At 38.7% G+C, this 23,983-nt stretch overlaps 1 protein-coding gene and 1 long non-coding RNA gene across 9 annotated transcripts in view; one reads left to right on the top strand and one right to left on the bottom strand.

Moving 5' to 3' along the window:
• HTR7 (5-hydroxytryptamine receptor 7) overlaps positions 1-23,983 on the bottom strand; it is a 96,532-nt gene that overhangs the window by 15,741 nt on the left and 56,808 nt on the right. For 5 of the 8 annotated variants that reach the window (XR_009053836.1, XR_009053835.1, XM_057735835.1 and 2 more), the window contains exon 2: positions 2,392-3,153. Coding sequence is in view for 5 of the 8 variants with exons in the window: in XM_057735835.1 (XP_057591818.1) it covers positions 2,392-3,153 (762 nt within the window). In the remaining 3 variants the exon portion in view is untranslated. Of the gene's footprint in view, positions 1-2,386; positions 3,154-23,983 lie in introns of all 8 variants that reach the window. The other 3 variants (XR_009053837.1, XM_057735836.1, XM_057735834.1) reach the window with 1 other exon arrangement.
• On the top strand, positions 2,640-22,092 carry LOC130853638 (uncharacterized). The gene is made up of 3 exons (XR_009053838.1): positions 2,640-2,777; positions 3,122-3,275; positions 21,856-22,092. It is a non-coding gene; the product is annotated as an uncharacterized LOC130853638 (long non-coding RNA).

Genomic DNA, 23,983 nt, shown 5'->3' with positions numbered 1-23,983 from the left:
GCTGCAGTAAGTCTAATAAACTTAACTTACTTCTATTAACAGGTTTTTCTAAATGTCTTCTTAGCGAGCTGATGGCTAAAATCCCCAGCTCAAAACATTCAACAGCTCTTTACTGCTACAGACCCAAGTCATTTGACAAGCAGTGTTGCATACTAGCCAAGAGCACATGCACTGGAGTGATTCATACCATATCTACCACTTAGGGGCTATGAGATCTTAGGTAAGTTACTTGACGTCCCCAGGCCTCAGTTATTCTTCGGAAAGTTGGGGATGCCAGAAGCACCTACTTTACAGATAGAATGATGTATACCATGACAGCATGTAGTAGGTATTTAATGATTGTTAGAAATTATTACTTTTATTATCTATTATGTGTCAGGCACTGTACTAGATTCTGCAAAAAGAAATTTGACTAAGACACGGCTCCTGCCCTGAAGGAATTTAGAATCTGGTCCTGGTGGACAAACACTAGTGGTCAATTCAAGAAGAATCTTATATGCCTGCAAAGATCCCTGGGGATATAGGTTGCTCAGTGCACATATTCTGAAACCTCAGATTGTATTCTTTCTTTAAAAAAAAAAACAAAAAACTCTAACTTTTCACTGTGAACAATTTCATATGAACAAAAGAGTTTATGTAACAGAAGTAAAAATAAATACCTGTGAAGCTATTTCACAGCTCAAGAATTAGCATATCTGTAGTCTTACAACTTTGAGTTCCTAGGACAGGAAATGATGATCTCTGTTTTCCCTTATCCATATTAGGGAGCTGTTTCTGCCTCCTTTGCCCTGGTGATGAGTTAGAGAACAAGCTGAGTTCCTTGAGGTTTTCAGAGTAGTTTGGGGTATATCCTAGGTTGGGAGACCCTGGAGTCTACTGTAATCCATGAGTGCAATTCAAGACCCTGTTCTCCTGAGACAGCTGAGAGCACAGAGGTCTCCTTGGCCCCCTTGATCACACGTAAGGGCAGGCTAGTACCTGGAGGGTATGTGGAGGTAAGACTCACGTGATGTGGGATCTAGACCTAGTGGTACCCTAATCACTGTGGGACATCTCACTCGCCAGGACTCAGTAACAACTCTTCTGTCAAATGAAGGGATTGGACAAGATGACTGAGGACGTCCCTCATGGTCCATGGTTCTCTGGTCTATTCCAGAGAACCAGGTTCAGTGAAGAGGGACACCTCTTCTCTCACATCTGCTCTCTCTCTCAACAGCACCTTCTATTTCCTCCATCCAGTTTCTTTCCCCTCAGCTTTCAAACATGAAGATATCTCCTCTCCCTCAGATTTAAAACAAAATCTTCATTGGACCTGCTGACTCTGCTATATTGTCTCCTTCCTTCTTTACAACACCAAATTTAGTCACATGTGTTACATGTGAAACCCATTTCCTTATCACCACTAACCCTTTGTGGTCCTTTTTTAGATCCCAATACCCTACTGTAATTGCTTCTTGGAAAGTCACTAGTGCTTCCTAGACAAACTCAACAACTCTCTGTCAATTCCCAAGGGCCAAAGATGGGCAGCACTTTCTAAAAGCTCTGTAGCTTTTGAGACTTTTCTCCCTCCTGGCATCTCCCCACACTAACCACTCCATATTGTGCCAGACTCCTGGGGCTCTTCCTCCACCCTCCTTGTGCAGGCTCTCCTGACAGGAGACCTCTCTCTTACATTGGTCTCCTACCCATTTCCCTTCTCCTATTGTGAACCCCTATTTATACCACACACCTTGTCTCACTCCAGCTCAAAAGCCTTCATCTCTCCCCGCCACTCCCTTTGCCCACCTGGCCTCCAAGCTGACCCCAGTCTACCCAGCTTCCAGGTCTCGCTGAAGACACACCCCAGGTTCTTTATGTACCTCCATTTTTGTGTCCCTCTGTCCATACTGTCCCCTGTGCTTCGAGTAGCCCCAAACCCACCTCCACCCCTGCCATCCCTTAATCCTATTCCTTATTCAAGACCCACCGCAAATATCACCTCCTTCATGATTTCCACCAGGAAAGGATGAGGTCATCAAAAAAGTTTTACTGGATCTAAGAGTAATAGCAACTAAAAGGATAATGTTATAAGAATTAGAGCTATAAGGTCCTAATGTGGATGTTATTTACAGAGAAAGGATGAAAAACATCACCTTTCTTGTCAGCAATGACATCGACTGCAATTCCTCACACATCAGTCTCTTCTTCCAATCCAACTAAATACCTATCTTTGGCTTTTGGAATTCTCTCCGGTGGAAGACTAGAGTCTGCAGTATCCTGAATTCAAATCTGATACGCTCAGTAGAAAATAAGCTTGCTACCAATTCTGGAAGCTTTCTACAATGTGCTTCGAAAAGGAGTCCCATAAAAGGGGTGGGGGGATAGAAGGAAAATAGTGATAAGTGACCTTACAGCACAAGCTCAGGTCTCTCGGGCCTCTCAGCAAGCTTCAGGGCCTCGTGCATGCCTGCAGCCGAGAGCTTCCGGTTGATGTTCCGGTACTGGCACTGGAGCAGGCTGCGGTAGGTGGTCCTCAGGTCCCGGTTGCAGAAGGCATATATAAAGGGGTTAATAAGAGAGTTTGCATAGCCCAGCCACAGAAATGTCCTCTCTACCCACAGGGGGATGCAGTTTTTGCACGAGGTGCCACAGATGAAGGGTCTGGCCGTTGAGAGGAGGAAAAACGGCAGCCAGCACACGGTGAAGGCCCCGACGATGATCCCCAAGGTGGTGGCTGCTTTCTGTTCCCTCTTAAAGATGGAGATGTTTTTCCTTTCGTGTTTGAGGAGTCTTGAAAGGTTTGCACACTCCTCCACCTCCTTCGGGAGCTTCACCATGCCGTTCAGGGAGATGATGCTGTCGGGCTCCTCGGGACGGGGGAAGCCGGGGAACTTGTGTTTGGCGGCGCTCTTCCTGGCGGCCTTGTAAATCTGGTAGTACATGAAAAGCATGACGGACATGGGGATATAAAATGCCACTGCAGTGGAGTAGATCGTGTAGCCAAAATCCTGGCTGATCAAGCACACCTTGTCAGCATTTACATTCTGAGCCCAGCCGAAGAGCGGCGGTAAAGTGATGGAGGCTGACAGGAGCCAGACGGAGAGGATCATCTTGGCCATGCACTTCCCATTCTGTCTCACAGGGTAGGTCAGTGGCCTTGTGATCCCAAGGTACCTGGGAGAGAAATGGAAAAAGAACGTGACTGCCATGATCACAGTGGATCCAGTGAGGAATACCACCAGCCAGGGGCTAGGCTGTGTACCTAGCAGCTCCCTTCTTCACAACAGCCCTTCCAGGTAGGCGTCATTATTCCTATTTTGCAGAAAGGTTAACTAAGGCTCTGAGAGGTTACCTATTTTATTCCAGGTCACACAGTGAGTCGAAGGCACTGCCAATGTTCAGTCTAAGCCCTCTGCTTGCAATGCTAGTCCATGCTTTTTTCATACCTTGAAGCTTCTTACAGTCTGTGTAGTAAGTGAACTACAGATTCAACATTCGTCTTCCCCCCATAACCAATGCCACTGAAATCAGCCAGGAACAAAATGTCAAGCCTAATGGGATGTCGTAACCCACTCAGTGAGGTAGCCAGGGTCTAGCACTCTCAGATATTATACACCCACTGATCTTCTCCTTGTCTTAATTCAGGCCAGCTCTGAATTCATTTTCGCTTTCCCTCTGCACTGAAACGAAAGCACTTATTTAAGATCACAGAGATCTGTGAGATATTTAGGAAATCCTAGGGTTTTGGAATGGAAAGTAGAAAGTGATCATTTTTTTTATCCCCACAAAATTCTCCCTCAAGAGTAATGGCCGAGGAACAGTCTGTAAAATAAAAACAGCCTGCCTCGTCTCTCTAGTTCTAAGGAGGATCACAAGGAAGGGCATAATTCCGAAAAATATTAGGCAAACCCCACACTTCCTATGTGCTTAGTCATACGTAGAGAATAACTATTTCTCTGTCTCTTTTATCAAGGATTTATAATGCAAAGGAGGCTCAGCAAACAGAGAAAACACAGTCAGCAAGATGTTCTGCCAAATGCTTGGTAGTTTTCAGCTTTCCAAATGTGCTTTCTCCTCTGTATTTAATGGTCTTGGCTTCTATTTGGGGGCGGATTCAAAGAGCACGTGAGAAGCCAAGATAGGTAAAAGCTGGCCATTTTGTTGGTTTTTTTTACTTCATTTATGTATGTAAAAGATACACTCTTGAAACATGAAAAGGAAAGGTTTAGAAAATGATCAACTTACCAACACTTTATTTTCTGGAAGACCATGACTTGGTAGGTTGGAATTTAAAAAAATAATTATTTTTGTGCTAGAAATACTCTCGCATGTTATGCTTGAATTATCTCACAAAAGTTGCAAATCATGCTTTCACAATGAAAATTAGCATCAATGCAACACTTATAACAAGCCAAAATTGAAATATAGTAAAAACAGAATAAGCCAGATTTGCTTATTCAGGGAGAATATTCATTCATTCCTTCAACAAATATCAACAGAGCTCCTTCTATATGCCAGGTGCTGTTTTAAATGTTGGGAATATGGCAGTGAAGAAAAGAAACAAAAATCCTGAATGCAGGCACGTGGGGAAATCAGGCAGGGGGTGAACGGGAGGACTGAGCCTCATGGTAATGTTGAAGGGACACCTGATCCCTCCCAAGGATGCAGGTGTCAGTGGACCAGTTCCTCATTTCATTTCTGCCTTCCTTTGTCCTTGATAAAGCTGACACGCATGCGCTGTCTCTAGGTTTTTCAGCTGTAACTAGGATTATGTTTTGGCTCCTGATTAGAATAAAGGATGAGAAAGAGGGAGCTTTTCCTGAGAACTCAAGAATAAGATCTGAAAAGAAAGGGAAAAAAGGAAAGGTGGGAAGGAGGAACAAGGGAGGAAGAGGGGAAAGATCGAGAGAAGGGAAGTGTGAAGTAGAGTCGGCCTTATATGAAATAGTCTGAAATTATTTGAGTTTTAAACTATGGGGAAAAAATTTTAAGGAGAAAAAAAAAAAAAAAGATGAGGAAACCCCTGAAGAAAGGTGTTAGAATTTGCTGGAAGCTCACAATCAAGCTCATCCCCGCCCTGAGGCTGAATGCAAAGGTTCCACTAAAAAAAAAAAAAAAAAAATCACCTCCCTTTCCTTACTTTGGTTCAGGAGCTCTGTCCAAGTTTTTCCTGCTGGAACTCATTTGCAGACCTCTTTTTGGACCTAGTCCTTGCCCTCTATCAACTCCTGCGAATGGCGCCTTTGGGCTCCCTCCCAGCTTCCTCAGGCAGCCTTTGCCAGGACTTGGACTTTGATTATCTTCTCCCTTTGCCTGCAGCCACAGGCATAAATTGCCTGTTCCCAAGCCTGGATCTGGCTTCCAGGATACTGTATCAACCCAGGCTGGAGGTCCAAAGAGAGAGATCAGTTCATATAGTTTCCTAGGTGGCCACCAGATGGCATTGTCAGATCATCTTACTCCTCCTTACTGGGGGTTGCGATGGTGGGTAGTCAGAGCAATAGGTGTTTGTTGGAAGGAGGAAGATGGAGGATTACTCATGACAAGAAAAGAAATTATATTGTATTTGTGGGGTCATAAAAAAAACTAGCAAGCCTGGAATTCACAACCTCGCAAACTCTAATTCTTGAGGAAGTCAGTTCAGTTTTCCCTTCCATCCTTCACATTTTCATTACTGAACTAGGGACTTATATCTTCAGGCTTAATTAAATCTAGCTTCTTTCCTGCTCACATAAATAATATTGAATCCACAAAGATTAATCCTGAGAGATTAATTAATTGAGTATCAAAGGACATCTCAGAATCTGAAATAATCTCGTAAGAACAGCATACTTACTCATTCTAATATACTTAGTCTGACTTATATTACATTTCAGTGATGAGGACTCAGTCCTTCCTGGATATACAAATTATATTCCATAAACTTGCCTATTTTAGGCTGCATTCTCTAACCTTCTCAAGTAATGTCCTACCAGTAAAGGAGTTGTATTTGCTTCTTTAGTCTCCTGGGTATATGGGATTTTGAAGGCTAAAAATCAACCAAAAGATGATTAGAAAAAAAAAATGAGTGCTCATTAAAGCATCTGGAAATAAAATAGCTTCCTCAAAAACGATTAACAATCAGAAAATATCATGGAAGAAAATAATTTCATTCACAACAACAATCAGAAAATTAAAATACCTAGAAAAACCTTTTTAAATGACCAGGGCCTATATGAAGAGAACAGAAAATGCAACTAAGAGACTTAAGAGAATGCCTGAATCCATGAGAAGCAAAATTTTTAATAAGAAAATACAGAATTATAAAAGTGCCAATTCTCCCTCAATTAATATAAAAATACCATATAACTCTAGTTGAAAAGTCTTAGCACTTCTTTTGTTAGTTTGACCAAATGATTTTTAAGTTCATCAAGTAAATATTCAAAAACAGACAAAATCTGAAAAAGATGAAAAATGAAGGGATATTTATTTTAAAAAGTATAAAGCCACAGAAATAAAAAACTCAATAATAATTATTCAGAAATAGATCAATAGAACAAAATAGATCCCAGAAGTATATTCAAATATATAAGGGAATTTAATATCAGAAAGTAAGTCATTTTAAATCAGAGTAAAGGACTAGATATTCATGAAGTCTGACAACTGGCTGGCAATGGGGGTAAAAATAAATCTGAATTATCTTTCTCCTTATTCAAAAATAAATCCCAGATGGATTAAAGATTATCACATCAAAAAATTAAACCCTAAGACTACTATGATGAAATATGAGTATTTCTGCAATCCTGCCAAAGGTCATTATTAACCATGATACAAAAGCTTGAAACTATAAAATGATGTATTGATAAACTTTTGACAAAAAAATTATACAAAAAAACCCCAAAAAATAAATAAATGACATTTAGTTTAATTTAAAAATCACTATGTACAGAATAAAAGTTAAATGACAAACTTGTGGTCCAAATAACAATATCTCAGTCTTCACAGATCTCTTACAGGTCAGTAAGAAAAAAACCATCTCAACAAAAATAGTGAAGCAATAAAAAGAAATAAGAATATCCAGTAAGCACTCAGAAATATGTACTTCATTAATAATTAAAGATACACAAATTTTAAAATAATGACAGAATTTTGGGTCATTTGTCAATTTTTAAGACAAAAATCCAATATTGGGAAAGAGTAAAAAACAAGTGATCTACCATTTTGCTAGTGGGAGTTTCAAATGAGATAACAGTTTTGGAGGGCAGTTTGGTAATTAATATACATCAACATTTGCCTTTTGGCCCAGCAGTCAGACCTCTAGAAATTTGTCTTAAGAATATAATTGTACAGGTGCAAAATGATTAATGTGCAAGGATGTTAACTAAACATATAATAGAGGAGAAAAAGATGCAACCTAAAAATCTATCAATAGATTAATGTATAGTGTGTGTGTGTGTATAACGTAACCACTAAAAATTATGATGTACATATCTATTTATTGATATGAAAACCACCCAATCAAAAGTAGATAGGAAACAATGACTAGCTCTAAAGGACAAGTAACAGGATATCATATATTGTATTAATCTGTTCATGCAAAACTAGGTGTTTGTATGAATGTGTGCACATGTGTGTATACTGAGGTGTCTAGAAAAATATCTACCAAAATACTAATACTCAGCCAATTTTATCTGAGTTGTAGAGATTTGGTAAGTGTTAAATTTTTCTCCTTGTTTTTTTATGCTTAATTTTTTAACAGTATACAATTTTTTAAAAGCCACTTTAATTCTAAAAACAAAATAAAACATTTATGAGGATTCTGTGATTCCTAAGTCACATAAGTGATTTTGGCAACAGAGATGATCTGGTGCATAAAATCTTTTTAAAAAGCTGATAATTAAACCTTAGATAGTTTTATTTGATTAGCTTTTCAAAAGCATTTTATTACATTCATAAGTTCACACAAAGAAAACAGAACTCATTGGCATTTAAAATCCCATAATTACTATATAAAGTAATATTGGTATTCAGGGAAGTGTTTGTCCAAATTATAAATTCATTCTCCCCAATCTTGTATAGTATAAGTCTTACCTTTGAAAGAGGGGGAAGCAACCTAGATTGATTCTAAATATTCCCTAATATGCATGGTTAACATTTGTTACACTAGCATTTTATGCTCACTTTTAATTAAAAAGCAGGGTGCTTATAAAGCCTTCAGAATTTTACTTTAAAATGCATACAAATGTGAAAGTACAGCAAATCTCAGAGACAAAGGCATCAAAGTATTATGTAATTGAAAAATGTATGCAACTCACATTAGGGGTTCCATTAAAGTGGAGGTTTAGAGAAAAAGAGGATTAGGGAGTTATAACATACATGGAGAGGGATTATAAAGCAAATTAACTCTGCTGCCTGTCTTCCATTCTAACTGTATAGAAATTATAGATAAAGGTTTTTAATTAAATGGTTTCTCTTGAGTTTTGTTCCTATAGAATAATAATTTACAGGGTAAAGGAAACTGGGTAGAATTACTTTGAAATACAACGTTTTTTGGAATGTTAGGCTTAAAAAGGTTTGCACACTTCGAATACCTCTTCCATGATACCTCCTCCCTTATAGTGGGTGAAATTCACTGCAATCCCCAGCCTACCTCAGTGGTTCCCCAAATTATGATTTTCAGACTCACTGAGAAGCTTTGGAAACATACAGACTCCCAGGCTGCCATCCACAGATTCTCCTTAGAGGTATGGAGACTCAGGGCTCTGTAGTTAGGACTGATGATTCTGGTTCTTCATCCCACGTACTTTTAGAGTAATTTTCTCTCATCCAATTACAAAGACTTTATGCTTATTGAATGAAGGACTTTACTTATACTTTATATATTTCATCTTAATGGTGTGCTTCCAGTTTGGCCTATAAAATCGTCATGAATCATATATTTCCAATATCTCAGCTATTAGTTCTATCTTTCAGAACTGTGCTAAATGTAAATGAGGTAAGCATGGTTTTTAAGTCTTCATCAAGTTGTAGATTTTAAATGCATGATACACAATAGGGTTTTGTAAACCTTTCTGACAATAAGAAACAAGAATATTTTTTACAAGAAATACATTTCTCACAGTCGCTCAGTGCAAATATATATGTTTATGTATACAAATAAGAAACAGATACACACACATGGGTATACATCTCTGAAGGTATACAGATACAGATGCATATATTTATACATATGAAACTGAAACCAAAGTTTTCTATACCATACTTACCATTACAACTTGCAATTCACGCCCTTCTACTGCATGCTATTCTACTTCAGATTTCTTAAATGCTGGTCTTAATGAACTAATTTGATTTCATGACCCAATAATGGAGCATGACCCAAAGCCCGAAAATTACTGGCCTTCAATAAACACATGGAAAGGTGTTAAACATCATGAGTCATAATGGGGACGCAAATTTAAAACACACAGATATACTAACATGCATCACACTGGTTAAAATTTAAAATAATGATGACAGTGACAATAAGAGTAAGAATAATAAATGATAACACCAAGTGTTTTGTGAAGCTACAGAGCAACTGTAATTGTCATGCACTGCTGGTGGGACTCTAAATTAACGTCGTAACTTTGGGAAACCACTTTTTAACACCCACTAAAGCTGAAAAAAAAAAACCCTAAATATATATATATATATATATATATTTCTACCTAGCAATTCTTCTAAGTATGCAGTGAACATTCATCAAAATACATGTATAAGAATGTTGAAAGCAGTACTTATGGTAATAACCTCAAATAAAACCAACCCACTCTACAAGAATAAAATAAGTACAACTCCACAAGAGTAGAACAGGCACGTAAATTGTGGTACATTTACGCAGCAAACTCTATAAAACAACAAGAATGAGCCAACTAGTACATCAACATGAATGATTCTCACGTACATATAACACTGAGCTAAAGAAGCCAAGACCAAAAGAGAATACAATGTCCGAAAACAGGCAAAACTAACCTATGGTGATAGAAGCCAGAAGAGTCGTTGCCTTGAGAGGAGGGCATGTTCTGGAAATGTTCTGTTTCTTTATCTGGGTGTGTACATAGATATGATCATTTTGTAGAAATTAAGTGAGCTGTGTAGTTATGACTTGTGCACTGCTTAGAATGTATATAAATAAGGTTAATTTTAAAAATTAATTTTTAAAAAACACAATGGACTTACCATTTGCCATTGATCTGGATGTTGATCTGTTCTCTAAAACTATTTTTTTTTAATTTTAATTGGAGTATAGTTGATTTACAATGTTCTGTTAGTTTCAGGTGTACTGTAAAGTGAATCAGCTATACAAATACATATATCCACTCTTTTTTAGATTTTTTTCCCATATAGGTCATTTCAGAGTATTAAGTAGAGTTCCTTGTGCTATACAGTAGGTCTTTATAAGTTATCTATTTCATTACCCTGAAGCCAAAACCAGACAAAGATACCACAAAAAAAGACAATTACAGCCCAATATCACTGATGAACACAGATGCAAAAATCCTCAACAAAATACTAGCAAACCAAATTCAACAACACATTAAAAGGATCATACACCATGATCAAATGGTATTTTTAAAATGGGGTTCCACTATACTTTTTAACCATTTTCATCAGTGTGTCCAGGCTGTAATTATAGTTAAAACCAGTAACAATCTAAATTCCCCATTCTGATCTCAGTATTAAGGAAGAGAAGTGGGCAGAGGAGTGGGGACAAAAAAGTAACAAAATTCCACAAACCTGGACACCCCAGTGCTCACTGGAGCACTATTTATAATAGCCAGGTCATGGAAGCAACCTAAATGGCCATCTACAGACGAATGGATAAAGATGTGGTATATATATACAATGGACTATTACTCAGCCATAAAAAGGAACAAAATTGGGTCATTTGTAGAGACGTGGATAGACCTAGAGACTGTCATATAGAGTGAAGTGAGTCAGAAAGAGAAAAACAAATATCGTATATTAATGCATATATGGTACAGATGAACCGGTATGCAAGGCAGAAACAGAGACACAGATACAGAGAACAAGCATATGGACACCAAGAGCGGAAAGTTGGGGTGGGGTGGGGGGTGGGGGGATGAATTGGGAGATTGGGATTGACACATATACACTAATATGTATAAAATAGATAACAAGAACCTGCTGTATAGCACAGGGAACTTCACTTCACTGTACAGTAGAAACCAACACAACATTGTAAAACAACCATACCCCAATTAAAAAAAAAATTGGAAACCATAACAAAAGCTTCCTCTTTGAAAAAGTAAATTATAAAACAAGAAATGAGAGTTTCCCTTTAGGAAGAGAATCAGACTTAAATAAAGCAAATCACTTAAAAGTACTTTTAAAATATTCATATATTGTTGCTACATAATTACCACAATTTAGTGACTTAACACCAATCCTACAGATGTTCTCACAGTTCTGTGGGTCAAAAGCCTGGACACAGCTCAATGGGTTCTTTACTCAGTGCCTCACCAGGCTGAAATCAAAGTACTGGCCGGGGCTGAGTACTCTTCCTACCACCTGGGGTTGTTGGCAAAATTCATTTCCCTGTAGCTGCAGAACTCACAGAGGTTGCCACCTTCAAGAACAGCAGGAGAGTACTGGCTGCAGCTCTCAACCTTTCTGATCTTTAGAACCTCTTTGAAAAGAGCTCACCTGATTAGATCAGGCCCACTGACACTCAAGAGGAAGGAAGCACACAGGGCACGCACACTTGGGAAGGGGAATCTTGAGCCATCTTAGAACTCTGCCTACCACAGACACTTGGGCATAACAGAAGCTAAGGATACAGAAAATATCCCACCAAGGGAGCTCAACAAAGACCTATTTGCTACCTACTCAAGTTGAGACAAGTCTTCCAGTAAGACTAATGTTGTCTACAGTCTATTATAAGGCGATGGTTTTCTGCTGAAATTTTCTGTCATTTAATGCAAAAACATAAGGGTTCTCTTACTGTCAACTCGTTTTTTTAGCTACCTACTATGTTAAACTCTTTATGTCTATTAGAAACTATCAAAAAGAGTTTTTTAGGTAATTACAGAAAGTCATGAAAGTGAACAACATAGGAGATCAATAGTGACCCCTACATTATGTTTGGTGTTAATCACTGCAGTTGTATCTGAACTTACAATAGACTCTGAATTTTCCCGCCAAAGAATTTTCCCACTCAGAGAAAGAGAGAAATGGCAAGGCAAAGAGTGAGCCCAAAATTTACCAACAACAATAAGACAAAGGAATGACATAAAACCCTAGCCAAAAAGTTCAAAGATTACGGAAAAGGAAATATATATATATATATATGTGTGTGTGTGTGTATATATATATGTACACACACATACACATATACATATATATATATATATATATATATATATATGTATTCTGTGGTATGATTGTACCAAGGGGCTTCTAATCCCACCATATCCCAGAGAAGCATTACTGAAGAAAAAGGGTAAGGGAATAGAATCCTTAAAATTCTGACTAGTACCCTCCTATCTGGAAGCAAACTGAGGTGGTAAGAAGCCAGCCTGAAAAAAAGTAATGAAAAACCATCATGAACAGAAGCCCCAACACATCACTTCAGCAAAGGCAAGAAAAGCAACCAGAATTTGCTCTCTTTTAGGACACTGGGCTGAACTGGGATACACTAAGGTCCAGAAGAGGTAACCCTTAGCTTAGTGGAAATAACTCTGATACAGGACGTTGAATGAGAATTCAGAATAAACAACAGTCCTCCATTAAAGGCTACACTCAGCTGCAGTGAAGTCCATTCCCTTCCCTTCCCCCAACCCTACACCTTCTGGCTACAGAGAAGTAGATACAATAAATAGTAGCCTGATGGATAAAGTTAACTGATATCAAATAGGGCTGAATATCAAGAAGTCAACCACACTATGACAGAACAAACATTAAGCTTTAAATAGCCCATGAATGAGCAAGATGGGGAAAAAAAAAGTTATAGTAACTGTACAAACATTCTACAAAAATAACCTGTGAAAGAAGCAACTGAATATGCGTAAGACTGTCAAAGAACAAAGTTCAAAAAGAAAACACAACCCCCAGAATAGAAGCAGTTTTCCTATAAATACTTTTCACTGTGAAGGGCCTTAACAAGTATATGTTATCAAGAAAGTAAAGGCTCAAAGATGAGATGTTAAAACAGCAGAACAAGACACAAAAAGGGACCGTAGAGTTAAGGAAATAAATTGAGGCCTAAACACCACCAGTGCAGATTTAATAGATAAATTAGAAGCAGCTGGGAAAAGAAGAGACACACCTGAAAAGCAAGCCAATGGCATGAAGTAAAGGCTTGAGGTAATAATAAATAAAACTCAGGGGAAAATGTATTCAAGCAATTAAAAAGAAGATGATAAATATACAAAGAGAATACAACCTAAGGATCACTGGTGTTCCCAAAGAAAAGAAAGAACTCAACAAACATAAACAACAAAACGTAAACAGAGGTGCAATATGTAAAAAAGTATACAGAGATATAATATAGGATATTTTCCCTAATGAAAGAGCTGAATGTTATGATCTAAGCGGACATAACACAGTGGGGAAAAAAGTGACAGAACTGTCATCAACAAGATCTATCCAGGTGAAGTCACTGAACTTCAAAATGTGGAAAGATGTATGCAGGCATCTGAAATGAAAAAAGAAATTGAGAAATATGCAAGGGGGGAAAATATCGAGCTGTTCTCAACAGTATCAATCCGTAACAGGACATACTAAAAAGATGTCTAGAAAGATGTGAGTGTACAATAACATCATACCTGCTATTTAAGGTTATGAACTCAACAAGGAGACTTTCCCAAACATGAAAGAATTTGGGGGATATAGTGCCCATAAACCCTTTTTGGGGGGAAAACCAAAATCATCCAACCAAAAGATGAATCAAATTGAATAATTTAGAACCATGATTCTAAACCAGGTTATCACTGAACCTGTTTAAATGTAGAAACTAACACCTGTAGGAATGATATTAGAAAAACAGAGTGTAAATTTCACAAAGTAAAAATAATATAAACCAAAAGAATCAGGAGCTGGAGGGAAATAGCATAGGATACAGTGTCAGAGTTCTAATCACATCAACTTTCACAGCAGGGAACAATTGATAATGTCTAAAAATTTAACAAACAGTTTATATATAAGTCCAATTTCTTGCTGGTTTTCCTATTTTCCCTACAGTCTTCATACAATCTTTTAGGAACTACTAGCTCTAAAATTCATAGCTCTTACCTAAAGTTCTTCCTCCTTTTTCATTTTTTTTCTTTTAAATTCAAGTAAACTCAGTTTTAATATTTCATGAAAATAACATGTATAGTATGATCTCATTCTTATAAGTTTTTAATCTACCAATGTTCTATCTACCTGCCTGTTGAGTCAGCCAACCAAATAGCCAGCCATCCTTCTAAGTGGACATAAGCATAAAGAGACATCTAAGATGCTGCTCACCAAATGTCATCACGGGTTTTTTCTCTGCACAGGGAGAGTTTAGATTATTTGTTGCTTTATTTGTATTCTTTTATTTGTATTTTTTACAATTTCTGGAAATTTTTATAATGAGTACACAATTTTCACAAAAATTAAATTATTTCTCTAAACTACATCAAGGCCTTTTTAAAAATAATGATTTCAACCGGCCCTCTCATTCACCTGTCAGTTGGTTCCTTACAAATCTCTCCATGAATTTGGCAAATTTGGAATTAACTGCAAATTTAACAATATTCAATTTCTCAGAACATTTTGAAAATAATATATGCTCTCTGAATTCTCACTAATCTCTTGGATTGCGAAATAAATTGGGAGAGGAAGCCAGTTCTAAGCATCCTAACAAAATAATCTCCTAATGAGCTGTGGTGGGCTAAAGATGGCTAGGTATTCTTTGCCCCCCTCCCTTTGAGAGGTAAACTCTTCCCCTCTCCTTTATTCTAAACTCATCTCGCCACTTGTCTTTACCAGCAGAGAGTAGGGCAAGTGATACTGTGTAACTTCTGAGGCTGAGCCCTAAGAGATCTGCAGTTTCCACCTTCACTGCTTGGAAAACTCCCTCTTAGGAGTCCACCATGCGGGGAGGAAGCCCAAGCTAGCCCCCTTAAGAAACAGTGCCACGTGGGGGAGCACTGGGGAGTCAGGCATGTAAGTGAAGCCTTCTTGGACCTTTCAGTCCAGCCTAGACACCAGCTGAGTACAGCCAATGAATAATCCCACATGATGCCATTTGGAGTCAATGAACCACCCACATGAACTCTGTCCAAATTCCCGACCCAGGAAATTAGAAACAACAATAAATAAAAGTAAAGTTACCGGGTGGTTTATGAGGCAACAGTAGATAATTGAGACAGCATAACAATGCCATATTCTCCTAACTAGCACATGACCTTAGAAGCATTGGATTTGCTGGCAAGCATTTCACCTCATCAGTAGGAATAAGTCTGTCCAACCCTACTGCTTTAACTTGACACCCGCAGCCTCTAAAAGTGAAGCATCTCTAAAACCTATCCCATGCCCACATGGGGACTCTGACTCCATCTTGACTGATTCATTTATTCATTCAAAGACTATATCCTAAGCATCTGCAGTACACCAGGTACTGCTTTAAGGACTGGGGAGATACAATAGTGAATGAAACAGACAAAAAATCTATGACAGTAGGGCAGAGAGGCAACTTATAAATAAGTAAGTAAAAACATATAACAGGGTCAGATAATTATGAGTGCAATGGAGGAAAATAAGGCAGGGTGCGGCTGGGGACAAGCTGCAACACAGATGTGCACTGTGATCACAGCCTCAAAGCCCTTTCATCTCTCCCTCCCAGGCTAGGTGTCTGGATCCCAGCTTTTCCCTAAAACCTGAGATTGGCTTGTCCCTTTAGGTTGAAGATACCCATTATCTCAAGCACGAGTTTCCTATGGAAGTTTTATTCAACAGAATCTAAACCTTCCCCATGGGACTTCCCTGGTGGCGCAGTGGTTAAGAATCCACCTGCCAGTGCAGGGGACGTGGGTTCTAGCCCTAGTCTGGGAAGATCCCACATGCAGCAAAGCAACTAAGTCCGTGTGCCACAACTACTGAAGCCCGTGCACCTAGAGCCTGTGCTCCACAACAAGGGAAGCCACTGCAATGAGAAGCCTGCACACTGCAACAAAGAGTAGCCCTCGCTCACCACAACTAGAGAAAGCCGGCACGCAGCAACAGAGACCCAACACAGCCAACATAAATAAACAAACAAACAAACAAATAAATAAATATTAAAAAATAAATAAAATGAACCTCCCCCGTGCAAGAATGTATTTAAAGAACACTAACTGTGGGCCTATGCTTTCTTCCCTCTTCTAAGGCCCAGCTTCTAAATTATTTCTCTTCCCCCTCTCTCTCTCTTTGCAAGTTTACAGGTTTATTCTGTTCCACTTAACAGGTATAAGTGCATGTGCATCTACTGTGTATATATTATACTCCATTCAACCCTCCATAGTTCTCACTCCTTTTCACCCCAATTTTATGGAACACCTTGGCTATCTCAGTTGCTTTTATTTCCTACCCACACACTTTCTTCTGATTCTCCCAATAATCTGGTTTCCACCGCCATCACTCAAAAGCAGTTTACTCTAAAAGGTTACCTCCCTTTTAGCCAATTCTAATTGTTTTTTCTCATTTCTGATAACTCTTGACTTCTCTTTTCCCTGAAGTGTAATTGCAGACTACCATCTTTCTCAAAATGCTCTCCACTCTCAACTTCTGTGGCATTGTTTTCCCCCACTTCCTTATCCTAGGCTGCATGGAGAGGTACCATCTCTACATAGTGGCTAGATGATATTGAACATCAAGAGAAAATTAAAACAATCTAAACCTTTCATCAGGCAGATCTGTTCTGAATTCTGGCTCTGTCCTTTTAACTAGCTAAAGTACTCTGAAAAAGGTATTTAACCTTCCCGAGCTCTCTCTGCCTCACGCGTAAGGAAGAGGAAAAGAGTATCTTATGAGTCGCTGTAAGGATTACATGAGAACATGTATGTAATTAAAGCTTTTGCCCCACTCTCTACCTAACAGGCACTCAAAATATATAGCTGAGTTTCCTTCCTCAGAACCCCCTTTTAAAGAAAGGAATGGGCAAATAAGGCTGTACCCTGGGTCGATCCAATAAGCAAGTAAGAGGGCTGTAATACAAAGCATCTGAGAAAGGAAGTAAGAATAGAGGGTAGTTATTGCTACATAAAATAGAGCACAGCAGCACACAGTAGGTGTTTATAGAATTCATTGGTTGCTGGCTGGATCTGAATTGGTGAAGTGGTAGTACAAGTGGTGAAAAGAAGACAGAGCAACAGACAATGCTGAAACAGTAAATAGAGCTTGAAAACGGTTTAGTGAGGATGAGGGATAGCGATAAAGATAAAGGACGACTTGAAGAAGCTCATCAGTTTTCAAGCCAGGATGACAGGGAAGACGATGGGCCAGTATCTGATGTAGCAGTTCTCAGCCCACTGTAATCCACCTTTCACCCAACAGGCCTCTAAGACAGATCCCACTGGGATGACTGATGCCCTCTCTACGAGGGTGAGTCAAAAATTATCTGCACTCTGGCTGCAGAATTTATTTTAATTAACTTTTAGAAAAGACAAATACATCATTTTTCGACATAAGCTCCTTGCTTTTCAATACACTTTGTCCATCTGTCAACAACCTTTTGTATTCCCTCATTAAAAAATATTTTAGGCTGAACTGCGAGCCATGAATGCACCTCTCTCTTCACTTCTTCATCATAAGTGAATCTTCATCCTCGTAGGGCTGCTTTCAAGGGACCAAACAGGTGAAAGTCCGATGGAGCATGATCAGGACTATAGGAAGGATGCTTTAACACCTCAAAATGAAGTAATCCACAACAGATTTAGGTTTCGAAAAGTTTGTGTGAGGCAGGTACTGAAACAACTCACAGACAAGCATAAACAGAAGTGTTTGGATATCTGCAAACAAAATTTGTACTGATACTCTAAGGAAGATGAAAGTTTCTTAAAGAGAATCATTACTGGTGACAAGACATGGATTCATCACTACGAGCCTGAGAGTAAACGGCAGAGTACGGAATGGAAACATCCTCAGCTGCCGACCAAGAAAAAGTTCAAAAGTCAACCATCAGCTGGAAAATTGACGCTTACAGTTTTCTGGGACTCTCAAGGGCCAGTACTGGAACATTATTAGGAAAAAGGTTCAACAATCAGCAGTGCTCGTTACAGTGAGATGCTTATTGAAGAGCTGAAGCCTAAACTTCAGATTAAATGCAGAGGACTGCTATCCAAGGGTGTTGTGATCTTGCATGACAATGCACACCCACAAACTTCTGCCCACACTGTTGACACTCTGCAAAAACTTGTGAGGTGTTAAAGCATCCTTCATATAGTCCTGATCTTGCTCCATTGGACTTTCACCTGTTTGGTCCCCTGAAAGCAGTCCTATAAGACAAAGATTCACTTACGATGAATAAGTGAAGACAGGTGCATTCGTGGCTCACAGCTCAGCCTAAAATATTTTTTAATGATGGAATACAAAAGCTTGTTGACAGGTGGAAAAAGGGTAATGATAGCAAGGAGATTATGTCAAAAAATGATGTATTTATCTTTTCTAAAAGTTTACTAAAATAAATTCTACAGCCAGAGTATGGATAATTTTTGACTCACCCTCGTAGATCCCGCAGACATCTCTCCATTCTCATCATACCTGATAGCTCTGCAGCCCTCAGTATGCACTCACTGCTGCCTTCTTGAGACTCCTTCCTTGGTCCAGTATTGCCACACTCCCCCAGTTTTCCCGCCCCTCTGCCCCCTCTTGCCCAGTCTTCTTTGCTGCCTGGTCCTCCACTTGCTGACCTTGATGTTTTGGAATTCCTCAAGGCTGGGCCCCCACCCCACTTTTCTAATGTTAATTTCCTAGTTGTCCTCAACAATTACCAGTGCTTCAAAAACCTCTCTTGGCTGATGATCGCAAAATTCGAATCCCTCACCCAGACTTCCCCTTGGAGCTCCAGACTGACAAATCCAACTGCCTCCCTCACATCTCTACTTTGCTAGCTCCTAAATATCTTCCCCACGCCTTTGTTCAACAGATTTTATTAAACACCTTATATGTATCTGGTCCCATCGCGACATGTCCAAATATACCATCATCTCCACGAAATGAGCCTCCTTCTATCTCCCTAATTTGTGAATCCATCTAAGGGTGTGGTCCAGAAACCTGGCAGTCATCCTTGACTACTACTCCTCTCTCATCATTCGCCTCCCAGTTATCAACACAGCCCTGCCTATTTTACCTCTTCAATATCTCTAAAATCTATCCACTTCTGTCTGTCTCCATGGTTACCACTCTAGAATCATTCTTTCTCATGGATCACCGTAAGGCCTCTAAATCAGCCCTCCAGACCTCTTCTTCTCCTTCCTAATCCATTCTCTTCATGCATCCAGGGAGACCTTTTCTTTTTAAATTTTTTAATGTTAACTTACTTCACTGAATAAGTAACATCTTCACATACTTCAAAAATTTAAATATAATTAGGTATATATTGAGAAGTCTTCTTCAAATCCTATTTCCATCCTCCCCACCCCTCCTCATACATGTATCACTTTTATTAGAATCCTGTGCACTTCTCCAGCTTTTCTTCATACATAGGCAAGTAAATAGAAACATGTATTCTTATCTTCCACTTTCTTACACATGAAACAGTATACTGGATACACTAGTTTGCATTGTTCACTTAACAGTATATCCTGGAGATACTTTTACACGGGTGCATTGAGAGCTCCCTCGTGTTTTTTTAGAGCTGCATAGCATTCCATTGTGGGGCTTTGCCATTGTTTATTTATCCAGTAATCAATAAATAATAGGATAAATAAATTCAAATAGCATCAACAACATTCTTACCCACCCCATCCACCAATCAAGGACATCCACACTTCAGATGCGAATACCCAGACATATAAAGGATGAAACAATTCCAGCATCTTGGTGATAGGAACCCTAAAACTTAGTGGCCACCTGTCCTTTCTTCGGTTGGCCTCTGAAGAAAAGGAAAGATGTTAGGAAAGGCTGGTGTTCAGCCACTCAAGGCTCCACTGACACAGGGCACAGAACTGATGTTACTTCTCATTAGTCAAGAACACACCCAGTATCTGGAGCCTAGGGCCCAGTTCACAAAAATCCTGCAAGGACTGAGGGTGTGTGTCCTTGAGCCATCCTTGCTGAAGGGACAAGAAGACAAATTTCCTTAATATACCCCACGCTGTTGCACTATTTGAGTATAAACATCATTTTACTCCTACGTTAAGAATACCATGCTTAGCAGTCTAAAGTCATCAATATTCAAGTTTTTAAAAAGCACCTAAAAATATGGCATGTATAGCTTTGGGGAAGACATATGTCTCTATTTAATGCTTTGAAAACACCATTTCCCCTTAAGTGAATTGTACAGCAAGTTACAAATTAAATTTACTCTATACTCTCTTTTCTATTCATTATTGTTGATAATTGTTAATTAATTTGCCCATTCCCATTAATCTTCCCCCAAAGCAATCAACCAGCAAGTGCATTTAATCTTGAGACTCATATTATGTACGCATATGAATGCATGATTTCAATGTGTTTTCTTTCTGAACTAAATTGCTTATCTAATCTAGGCCTATCACAAATGTTCATATATTTCCACTGAAATAGAGTAGAATATAAATCAGCATGTACTTACCAAAATGCATTTTCTGGTTTAAAGTTTTAAACACAATCAGCTTTATACCTTACAACTAACTATAACCAAATACATACTTTAAAATAATTATGAGAACAATGAACAAGAGATGTTTTAAGAATTACAAAATCAATGATGTATTCTAACTTAGAAAAGGAATTTTAAAAATTAGATTCTAAAAACCAAAGCAAAAATAAAACAGTAACATCAGAACCACATGGCAAAACACTAAAGGTCAAGAGTTAGTGCTTTGAACAAAATGAGTAAAACCGAAAATCCCTTTTGTGGACTGTGAAAAGAGAAAGAAATTGAAAGAGGAAAGAAACAAAAAGAGAAAGAAAATACCATATAGAAAGATCAATGACTTTCAAAGTACATTAAAACATAAAACAAAGAATTATGAAAATCCTCTTGGTAAGAACCATATATCATTACATCTTTAAAAACAGTATTTAGGAAGGCATCTCAATTGAAAACTGATGACAAAATTACCATAAAACAATTCAACAACCTCCTAAATTCAGAGATATTAAAACAATTTCCTAAGAACAAAACTGCCACATATCACAGCAGCACAATTTTATTCCTGTCTATGTAATACCTTAAAACAGCAAATAGGCATCAGGTATTTGGTTATTTATTATTGTCTTTCATTTTAATCCTTTATTCTCACATTTTTAAAATATTTCCCTTAAAATGGCATTAATTAGTAGTTTGAAATAAAATTCAGTACTAGTAGTCTACACGAGCCAACACAGAGTTTAACAGCTTACCTGTCTTCCTCTCCTAGGATACACAAAATATATCAGTAAGAGATAGAGATTTTCCCCCTCCTTTTCCTTCCTCCTTTAGCACATTAACCACTAAAAGGCACCACAACTTCGGTCCAGAGGCTATTTCTATTCTTCTCTTCTTCCTCTTAGTCCTGTTTCACATCACATGTGTCTTTACACGAAAGCAAAAACCTTCCAGAATTAAAAATCATAGCTGATAAGCTTACTTTCTATTTGTATGAGGAAAAAAAATGTTCTTTTTATACATTTGTCTACCCAGAAATCTACCCTGCATTGTGTAAGTTTAATGAAATATTGTATACTTTTTCCTTTCATCCCCAGAATGATTATGCTAAAAGAACAAGAAGTGCAAAAATAATTCTGCCTCATGTTTTCATAGCATTTGAATAATACTGGCTGATACTTACTGAGCATACAGCAATGCCAGGCTCTGTGATAACAGCATTGGATTCAGTCCTTACCCTAAAAGGTAGCTATTATCCCCATTTTACGAATGAGGAATTTGAGGCTCCGAGAGGTTAACTTACTCTCCCAATGTCACATAGTTAATAAAGCTCAAAACTGGGTTTCAAACATGGGTTTTTCTCCAGAGCCTCCTCTTAACCAATACACACTTTTCTACTGAATCAGTTACAAAGCACATCCATATACCTGGTCTAGTATAATCCCTGTTTCCCATTTATATTGGAGACCCAAACTAGTTGACAACAGCTTAGAAGCCCTGACTCTAACTCAATATGGAAATTTCTACCTAGAGCATCCCTAGCTTTTAGTTAAATTCATACACTGACAGAGAAGTCACAGCTGCTTGAAGCAAACAGCTGCACTGTTGGATGGTCACAAATGTTTAAAAAGTTTTATGTTAAGTCCAGGACAAATGCACCTTTTAATGGAGTCCCTTCCATGGGTATCACTCTTTTAGACCAACTGAGACTAATTCTTAATCTTTTTCCTATGACAACTATTCAAGTGGTTGCAGCCATTTGTGATCTTTTCACATCTTCTGTTCGGTTAGGTCCTTTCCATTGGAAATGACAGAACCCCACACACAGACAAGATTAAGCAAGAAGGCAAGTATAATGGCTCACAAATAAAACAAGTTCAGGTTATGCCTCAGGCATGTCTCAAGCCGGGGGCTCAAATGATGCCACCAGAATCCAGGTTCTCTCCAACTCTCATCTCTATATCCATCAATGTGGCTTAATTCTCCAGCTCAGTGTACGGCAATACAGTGCCCAGCAGCTCCAGAGTTATATTTTGCATGGTTCAATCTGGTTCGAAAGTGTGTGCTCTCCCCCAGCACACTCAGAAAATGTCTTCTTATGTTTTGTTGGCTCTGATCAGTTCACACATCCATCCCTGAACAAATCATGCAGGCCAGGAAAAACACCCAACACCCCAGACTGGGGCATCCACTCCACCCAAAACACATGGAGGAAGAACTGGGGTAGGGATAGTTTCCCAGACAAAAATATTACTTGTTCAGACATCTGTCTTTATTTTCAGTAGAATCTGTAAGTGATCTTATAACATGACTATGGAATTGAACTCAGGACGCCAAATGTGCCTGAACCAGCACAGATTACACGAAAAGCAGAATCGTTTTTTCACATTTCTGTGTTATAATTCAAGCTTATATAATTATGTTGGTAATTCAAGATGTTTTGTCTTTGTTGGAGTTGTTCTTCCCCCAAGTACTGGGCACTCATTTTGTGCCAACTGTGTCCCTAGCATATCCCTTAGGGAGATTCTACAACAGTATCTCTCATTATGACTTCTGCACTTTCATCTGACAGGTTTATAATTCAGAGACTGCTGTGCTTGAATTTTGTTATAACATAGGATTGGTTAGATACATTTGGCTGGGGAAAAATTTCTTTTCAGAAAAAACCAGTTCAAAGCGGTCTCAACAACGAGAATGGCTTATCTCCCCAAACATGAAGTCACAAAGTTAGTCAGCTCTGAGATACTTAATTTGCAAGCGCAGTGACTTCATCGGGGACTGGGTTTCCTGCCATCTTCTTGCTCTGCCGTCCTCGGTGTTTGGACCGGGCAGCTCTGTGGACAGGATATGGCAATGGCCATTCCAAGCGTCACACACACACCAAACCAGCAGGACTCTGACAAACCACTTCTTTTTAAGCAATAAAACCCTCCCAGATGACCTTTTTCACAGCCTTCTGCTCCCAGCTCACCAGCTGTGAACTACATCATGTATTTATCCCTAAACCAATCACAGATAGAAATATGAGACAAGCATGAGGGGCTGAGTGAAACATGACCACGTGTAGAAGAGGCGGTGCCTGAACAAAATAAGGCGCTTTTAACAAGGAAAAGGAGGGGACATGCTTGGGGAGGCAGCAGAAAAGAATTAAAATCAATCATACTCTCAACACCCCAGAAAGAGATCTGATTAGCACTGCGGTGTATTTCCTTCCAAAGTCTTTTT

This window comes from Hippopotamus amphibius, chromosome 5, assembly GCF_030028045.1.
Source record: "Hippopotamus amphibius kiboko isolate mHipAmp2 chromosome 5, mHipAmp2.hap2, whole genome shotgun sequence".
Classification (NCBI taxonomy): domain Eukaryota; kingdom Metazoa; phylum Chordata; class Mammalia; order Artiodactyla; family Hippopotamidae; genus Hippopotamus; species Hippopotamus amphibius.
Note: the sequence above shows the minus strand (reverse complement) of the source record. Positions and strands in the feature narration are given on the sequence as shown.